The 9,294-nt window shown below is 38.8% G+C and overlaps 1 protein-coding gene across 1 annotated transcript in view; it reads left to right on the top strand.

Moving 5' to 3' along the window:
* Window positions 1–8,672: 8,672 nt before the first annotated feature.
* ERICH1 (glutamate-rich 1) overlaps window positions 8,673–9,294 on the top strand; it is a 79,822-nt gene continuing 79,200 nt past the window's right edge. Inside the window, exon 1 of the mRNA XM_010566760.1 lies at window positions 8,673–9,194. Within this exon, the coding sequence (XP_010565062.1) occupies window positions 8,673–9,194 (522 nt within the window). The remainder of the gene's footprint in view (window positions 9,195–9,294) is intronic.

The following is a 9,294-nucleotide window of genomic DNA, read 5'->3' as shown; positions in this document are numbered from 1 at the left end:
TATTCTGGTTTAGTCTTTCAGTTCATGAGCTTTCCCATATACTTAGGAACAATTAACTGCCTCCATATGGAAAAAAGTGAAATTATTACTAGTTTCATCTTCATAATGACTATATGAATACTAATTTGCTGTTGCTCAGTACTGTTAATTCTGTATTATCTTCTGACTTTCCACTTTGTTTTGTTTTATTTTATTGTACTTTAGTCACTTCTTTTATCTTTTTTTTTTTCCTGTGGGAATATTTAAATTACTCTTAAAATTTCTGTGAAATCTAAGGATATTAAAGATGTTGAAAAGTTACTGTTAGGTCTGCAGTCTTAACTCTTTCTCTACTCTCCTTTGTGGAAGGTATATAAATGCTTGGGTCTAATCACAATTTGTTGCTTATGTATACAGTACAGATTTTTCTAATAGGTTTATGGTATATAGGTTGGCACAGATTCCTGTTAAAACAATACATGAAATATCAATCAATCAAGAAGAATACCACAAAATCCTCTAGATCAAACCGCACATTTTTAGTAGCTATAGCCAATAATAGTAGTACTGGATGGTAAAGTAAATTCATAGGTACAGTTTTAAAGTGAAGGCATCACGAAGTTTTTACTAATATTTCAGTGTATCCATCATTCTTTCATAACAGAGACATCTTGCATGCACATATATTGCTGTTTATTTTGGTACTTCTTGCAAATCTTTCAGATGAGATTTCACCAGTGGTAATGATTACAAGAGCTGGACATATTTCTGAAGGGAGGACAAGGCTGGAGAAGAGGTTTTTCTGTTTTGCTCTGAAAAAAATTAAGACTAATGATCACACTGATGTCTTTCAGAAGAGAATTCACAAGGGAACAGCCTGGCTGCCAAGAATACTTTGTTCCTTGTGCTCCAAAATCAGAAACATAGGAAAAATTTGTTCCATTGGTCAAGAGGAACGCAGTTTACGTGGCAAATCGTGATAATAACAAGAAAGATATTTCTTCAGGGTAACTTGGAGCAGCCCCATGAAAGACATTGAAAAAGAGAGGCAAATTTTATTCATCATTATGTGGAATTACACAACTGAAATTAAGAGCGGTACAATGTTTTCTTGCAGTAAATGACTTCCTGGGGGGGGAGGTTGACAAGTTACCCTATTTTATGGGTAATCTGTTTTTCAAGTAAAGAACACTACAAACGCAGCCTGGCAGCTACCTCTTATCAGCTGAGCTCCTTCTAGACATTTTTACATATCAAGATGCATTATACGATGCTGATGACTGTTTCTATAATCTGTGCAGTTTTACCTTGTACACATGAAAATATTTAAGTCTGTCAGTCTTTCATGCTGCAGTTTATGTACGATACCTCAGGAAAGAGATGCTATGCAGTTTGTTCCTGCCTGTCGCATGTAACCAGAAGAAGACAACCAAAATAGTCATCCTCTGTACTGCCCTATTAGGATCTCTTCACTGTTATATTCAGACACTTTCATTTATAGCCTTGACCATTTGTCTCCCTTTCTTCTGGTGCCAAGCAGTATCACAACACTTCCTTAAACCCCTCCGTAATACTCTCCCTTTTTTACAATGTTAACTTGGGCTTGCTCTTGGGTCTGCTCACCCTTCGGCTGATACATTGCAACACTAAGAAGTGCAGGAAAACACAAATGTTAACACAAGCTGTACTTAGAGCACTGATCTTTCAAGCAGTGAAGGAAAACGTTATCTTTCGTTTCAGCGCTGTAATCGGAATGTAAGGCTTCACACATTCTCTTGATTCTCAGGCATCCCACTAGTTTGCTAAGTTTCAGTGTCCGTGTACGTGCTGTGGAGTAACAGATGGACATTTGTCAGAACATTTTGAATGAAATTCCATCAAATTAGAAAGCATACCACAAAGTTTTTAAAATAATGGAGTATAATTTAAAGAAATTAATAAACATGTAGAAAATATTCTATTAAAGGAAGTTTGGAAAAGGTGTTTGTCAACTTTCTAAAAAAAACTGAAACGAAAAAATCTATTAGTTGGGTACACAACTAAATAAAAGGTTACCTACAAGCAGATGCCAGGAGAGAGACCGGAGTCTGAATGTGATACAGTTATATAGGAGAAACTTTCCTATTTTATTGATCAAAGCAGTATTCTATAGCCTGGCATACACTGCACTTCTCAGCTTTGTATTTTGCTCCTTCTGTATCATTTTTTAGGACAGCAGTTCATGACAATTTTGGAAAGTAAAAAGAAACAGAAAATCACAGGGAATTGATCAGAGACCTGACACTGGTTAGCAAAGGAAGTATGTTTCATAATTTATCCATTACAAGGAGTATTTGAGAGTGAATTCCACCCTGCCCTAAATCATAAGCACTGTAGATGTTAAAAGTATTAATGTATCAGATGAGACATTTACTAAGGAATGTACAATCTCCAAAAGCACCGTAAAATGAAAACACTGTTTTGAAATACAGCAATCAAGAAAAAGAATGAAATGTATGTCAAAAAGAAAACTCAAAACCAAACAATATAAAAGAACATTAACTGCACTATAAATGACCTCAAGAATGAACACACATCACTACAGGAGATCTTTAATTGGTGGACGTAAGAATATTTCCACTGATTTACGTAACCTTTAACAATTTATTTTAGCTGTAGAGTAACATTTTTATGGAGGGAAAAAAGAAAAACTTTGGGAATTAATTTCAGAATTAATCTATCCCTTCTTGATTTGAAAATTAAAGTAACAGACCTTCAAACTATTGAATTTAACTATTTAGATCCATTATAATGCTTCGGTCATCTGTTTCATTATTTTCAAAGGTCAGTGTATGTGCCTTTGAATTCCTAAAGTAATATATAACTTTCTAAATCTCATTGCAGCTGAAATCTTGAAGTGTAGATAGTTCAAGTTTTCCTAAGAAAGGTCAGTGCAATATAAGAATGTATCACTTTACAAAAGGAGGAATGAGGGTGAAAAGTAACACAGAGACATGCTTTCTCTTTTAAAAGTGTCATCCACGTTAAGATTTGGAGTAGTAAATTCTAAATTATCATTTAAGAAAACTGTTATCTAATTACTTAATATGGTTACGTATTATTATAAAAGTACAGGATATCATAACTAATTGCATCCCTCTTCAACTTCATCAAAATAATTTCTTTTGAAACACCTCACTTACTATATTCACCTCTTGCATAATGAATAAAAACTGACGTGCATGGAGATGGGAGACGCTATAGAATCCAATGCATTTCAGGACTGGCAGCAAAAGTAATGCTGCATTTTCAGATGTACTGCTGCCTTTTCTGCATATAATGCCATAAACTGCAGATATTTGTGACAAAAACACTCTGAGCTACAAATCGTAGTATACAGCAGTTTAAATAACTTGCGTGTTGTGAAGAAGCCATGCCTAGCCTATGTGTAACATTTTCATTTCTCAGCCTACTAAAACGTATGGGAAAAAAGCAGCACTCCCATTTATCCACTTGCATTCCAGAAAGGAAAAGAGCAAATTTAAATTTCTGTTAGGCTACTAAGGAAACACCACTTACATCAGTTATTTTAAAATTAATCTCTTCAATATTGAAGTTATTCTCTTAAATCCAATAATTTATCTAGCTCTGAAAACTAATTTTGGACATTTGCAGTATGAATACAAACTACAGTAGCTATTCCTAAATGACACCGTTTGTAAACAGACCCCCAAAGGAGCGAGATCAAAATCTCAGACTGAAATAAAAATCAAATGACAGTGTATACAATACACAACAGGAACACTTAACAATCACGTTTTTAAAATGTCTTACCTTTAAGTGAAACATTATGGCAAAGATAACCACAAAATGGCCAAAAACCAGGCCAGATGCTGGAGAACAAAGGCACAAGTCGCCATCAAAGAAAAGATCAGTTTCACGTCCTGCAGCCAGAAGGGGCTGGAAACATCAGAGGGGCTCGAATTCTTCTTCAGAAGGAAGGTGAACCTTGTGTCACTCTTACCAATGGGAGCCCAAAGTCTTCCCAGCTAGAGGATATTAATACTTCTTACTTGTACGCAACATCTTGCTATGTGATGTCTTCATGCCCCAATTTTTAAAAAATAAATAAGTATTATTAAGTCTACATATTATTTCCTATACATCGTGTTTTCATGAGGAAGCCTGGTTAAGGGTATGATAAAGAATTCAGACAGATACGTAGTCTTTTCAAGAAACTTGATTGTGCTTTTTCACTTCCTTTTCTAGCCTAAAAAAAGGCCCAGATTCTTCCTGTAGCTTCAACTATGCAGGATTTGAAAGGCTGCAGATCAAGGGAAGTAAATCAAAGGAAGAAAAGCAAGCTTTGTCCTCCTTTCTGTTCATCAGGGAAGATAATTGTTACCAATCTCTAAAACTAAAGAATATTATTTGTTCATTTAAGTGAAATCCGCTGTTGCGCAGAGGATAAAGGTGGCCTTAAACTGATGCTCTTTGGAAAGAATTTCAGTCTGCGTGAATGAAACAAAAGTGTCATCTTTTATCTTACTTGGACTCTGTTTAGACAAATTCAATAGAGTAAGAGTGTTTATGCTCTATAGCTTTATATCCCAATGACTTATTAAGCCATAAATCAATAAGAATGTGAAAGTGGAAGATCCTCTGGGGTTTTTTCCTCCCCCCCTATTTTTAGATTACTCTATAAGAAATAAAAGGAGTAGTAACTACTTGAGATTCTCTCTCTACTGTCCGCCATTCAGGGGGACATTCAGGGGAAAAAATGAGGGTCAAAAATAACCTTCCACTTGTGCCAATTGAAGCTATTTGTTCAGTGTTATTTTTATAGGCTACTTGTGAAACTAGAAGGCAGGTGCGAAAGCTGGGAAGTTCTTTCTACTCCTCACTGCCAGTAAAACACACAATAATGCAATAAAACATACTTCTGGACCCCTGCAGCTGCACGAGCTCTAAGAACGACCATGCAAGAGTGAAATGGTTTGGACAAAGTTTCCGTAAAGGCTACGTTGATTATCTGCACCATTAATCATACCGTATATGGTTTCTATGAAAAGTCACCAGCCTATCCAGTTGCGAAACTAGGAGAATTGCTGGAGACTTGGCGGATATTTTATGATATGTAATTTGCATAACATTATATTAAGGCATTACAAAGTTTTACAATGCAAGCCATACTGTCAAGAAGTAAAGAATCACAGGAAACTAGTTCAGTTGACCTCCAATACACAAAAATAAATCTCATGTAGGAAATCAACATATTAAAAAACGCTGGCATGCTAAGGGCAATTAGATTCCAGACAAGCTTAAACAATTAATTTGCATTCTCCCCCACACCTTTGGGATTATTGAAAATACAGCATCACCTAAATTAAAGAAGAAAGAGAATAAGGACATGGTACAAAAAAATGTTTTGAATTCTTATTCTCAGTACTGACCTGCTACCTCTCCAGGGCAACGCAGGGGAGTTGCTCTCTCTGAAAGGCAGCGCTCCAGAGGCTGAACACTGCCCAAGCAGCCTCTCAGCTTCCAAAATGAAATATGTATCAGAGACACCTTAAACAGCCACTACACGAGAGACTGGTGTCCAATTTCTCCCTAAATTTGTGTTCCTTAGTTTTAGGCTTTCCTAACTGTTTTCAACTTCACTATCAAGACTTAACCTTTACATTTGCTAGAATAAACTTTGGCTTGCAACAACTTTTTGTGTTCAAACGGAGCTCAGGTTAATCTGACAACCCTAAGATGCTCTTCTTTCCTTTGACATAACAAACTTACTTTTTAAAGAGAGTATTTAAGAGAGAAGATACAAAATTGAGAGTGGCAGAAGGATTTTGGGAGGAGAAGGAGCAGCTATGAAGGACTCAAGATGGGGAGCTACAGATAGATAGAAAGCTCTGGTATATACTTCTCTTCCTGTTATTTGTGCCTATGTACAGTCTGAATCTCTAAATTAGTGGGTTTTGCCTTGTTGGATTTATGTATGTATTTGACCACATTTTTGACATGTTTCATTACTGTCAATTTATCTACATCATTACACACAGTGGTGGCAACATCTACTGAAGATAACAGACACTGACTCCCCTCGTGAGATAAAAGCCTTCATCTATGGTATAACCCATGCATCTCTGCTAACTGCAGGTATCTACCACATTGACTACCAAAGGTGGAAAGAAAGTCTTTTTAGATTGTAAGAATATATGGTTATAAAACTAAAAAAAATTAAAAAAAAAAAAAAAATTCAGAGGGCTAAAAGGCCAATGCCATATTGGAAGCTATTCATTTTCAAAACTGGCAAGGACAGCGGAACGTGTCAAACATGGAATAAAAATGCATGGAAGATAAGTAAATTTTATGCACAAAAGCACTATTTAAGAAAGTACAGTGAGAAACATAAAAGCAGAGTGAGACCAAATATATATGCATGCGTAGAAACACTGATTGAGAAATCTAACTGCAGTGATTTCCATCCTCTCATCACAACTGAGCGTGTACTAAATGAATAAACTGCTACTTGACATTTCCTAAATAAATATCACGGGAAGAGTACTTACTTTACTTTAATGAATCATTTTGGCCCCTACAACAGAAAGTAGCTGTGATGAACTATAATCTGTTTCGGGAAATATAATTGTATAATGGAGATATATATGGACTTAAATATGAGAAGTTGTGGTCTCCAACAGGTCTCCTTTAAAAGAGATTCTGATTCATCCATGCCCACTTCTACTTATATTTGATCATAGCTGTTGACATGCTGTATCTGCCATGCAGAGAGATATTTCTCTACCAGAGGTAAGAAAGCCATATGGTTTGTGGATGACTACGTTTTTTTTGCAAGGCAAACTGAACTACACGATTATTTTTTTTCTCTAGTTATTCAAACAAAACTACCCATTTAGCAGAGTATTCTCAATTCAGGTGGGATATTTTGGCCCGCAAAATACATTTCTAAGAACTGAAAGTCTCTCTTAAATACAATCATAACTGATGAGCTAACACTAACTTCCCGCATTAGTGGTCCTCTCATTCACCATGCATGGTTAGATAAACAAATTCACTGTAGTGATGAACTGAAGCAGCAAATAAGACTTGTCTTGTTCATGGAGTAGAACTGAAGCAGCTGTTTTTGCTTGACTGATGCAATTTGAAAGGGCCCCCAATGGCAGACCTCAGAAAAAACAGGGGTTTATTTCAATGTTCTTTTTATTACCAAAACTACTCATAGGATTATCATAGCTATACAAGGAAATTGCTTTGACTACGTGTAATTGCAAGCAGGAAAAAAAGTTCCTGCCAAAGGCAGGTGTAAAATAACATTTTACCACCTTTGTTAAGGCACACAAAAACTACCCCAGTAATTACTCCAATGTCCATAATTTTGCCAGACAAAGCTCTCAATCAAGCTGAAATTTAGTCATCCAGACTGTGTCTGTGAGTATTTCCTTTAGAACATCTGCCAGCAGAAAAACCTGTTGTAACTCTGAGGTGGTAACTTGACCAGGACGGGGAATGGTCAGGAAAGGCTGTGGAGGTAGGTACCCTCTGCGTGGGATGCTACCTGGTGTTCAGACGCAGTGGGAACTGAATACCCAAGCCTTCCTCAGGATCAGGTATGAATGTCCTATTCAGGGATACATTTCTCCTATCACATCTACCAACTAATATTAAAGTAACTTGCTTCATACACTGGAATTTATTAGAATATAATTTTTAGTTAGGCATAAGGGACCTTGACATTTTTGCTTTGATTTGGTAACTTCTTTTAACAGCTTGGCATAGCCAACAACATCACCACTAATACAGGTGGGACTTTGCCCTGCACAAGTGTGAAATCCTGATCCCATTAAGTCATTAGGAATATAACCACCAATTCAGCAAATCTTGGATTCGACTGCGCGGTTTCACGTGTTACATAGACAAAACACATTCTCCTCAACACCTCTGTCAAGAGCAGTCTATGTTTGCTGGCTGTCAAATGCTTGTTTAAAGCATTTATGACTCCACTCGAAGTGTAACTTCAACTTGTACCAGAAATTTAAACTCATTTCAGAGGGTCTAGAAATTCTAAAAAGTTAACAACAGAGGTATGCCCTGTACCATTCTAGTGCAAACTAGATACATGTTTAACTAAATGCAAATAGCACCTTATAGTACTAAAATCAAAAGCTAAGAATAATCTAAAATAGAATCAACAAATTTATTTGACAGTCCTAGTTTTTACTTCGTGTGTAACTGAACAATGGCATAATAAAAGCATTCTTTAACTTAGGAATATTATGTCAGATCACACAGGGTCTGACTACACAGCACTCAGAATTAAATCTCCGACGCATAACATTGTAATTCATAAAACCGTGGAACATCATCTGAGTCCATTTTAACCAGATACCAGACATCTTGAAAAGCATGCAAAATGATGGGGGTGGGGGCGGGGGGGAGAACAACCTTTCAAATATAAAGGATAAAATCTGGTTAGCACTGTAAAAATAGCTGGAAAAAATTAAAACTTGTAATTCTGAAAGAAAATGCTTTGTGCAAACCATCTGGAAATGACTTGAAAGTATAATTGCTATATTGCTGCAAGCATAAAACTTCTGCGCTTCCCATTTTACCTGTTTTCCAGATAAAACACAAAGGCGGAGCTGAAACTAATCGCAGATGGGAAAGGCTCACACCTCAGATGCATCTGCATCATGAAACGGTATCATCCCCTGCTCTACCCCGGAGCCGCCTTCTTCGAGCGAGCCCAGCACAGCCCACACGCCTCCCCGGCCACATCCCCAGCTACCCCAGCGCAGACCACCCCGCCGCCCCGACCCCACGGGGGACTCCTCGGTCGCCTGCCCTCGGTCGCACACCGAGGTGACCCCTCCTCCCGGCAGGGTGCCCGCTTGCGGCCATCCCCCACCTACAGGACGAGAGGCATCCCCGTGTTCCAAACGCTGCCGGCGCTCCGCTTGCGGTGCCGCTCCGGAGCCCGCCGAACGCACGCCGAGCGCCAACTCCGGCGCTCCAGTTCCACCGCCGGGTTCTCGGGCTCACGCCACCTCGAGGGTCCGTCTCCTCCCGAGGGCTCCCGTTCGGGGCAGACTCGTTCCAACATCCCCCGCTCCCGGGACGCGCGAAGCCGGTGCGAGCCCCGTGCCCTCCCGGAGCGCAGGCGGGAACGGCCGGGCGGTTCCCGGCTGAAGGGCGCGAACCCTCCCAAGTTTCAGGCAAGTTGAGGCCGGAGCGCTGACGGCCGCGTTCGTGGGCGACACGCCCGGCCGGACGGCACCGGCACGGCCGGCGGGGGCGGGGGACCGCCGGGCGAAG

This window comes from Haliaeetus leucocephalus, unplaced genomic scaffold (genome assembly GCF_000737465.1).
Source record: "Haliaeetus leucocephalus isolate CR32 unplaced genomic scaffold, Haliaeetus_leucocephalus-4.0 Scaffold217, whole genome shotgun sequence".
Classification (NCBI taxonomy): Eukaryota; Metazoa; Chordata; class Aves; order Accipitriformes; family Accipitridae; genus Haliaeetus; species Haliaeetus leucocephalus.
The sequence above is the reverse complement of the archived record's forward strand: the minus strand, read 5'-3'. Positions and strand labels throughout refer to the sequence as shown.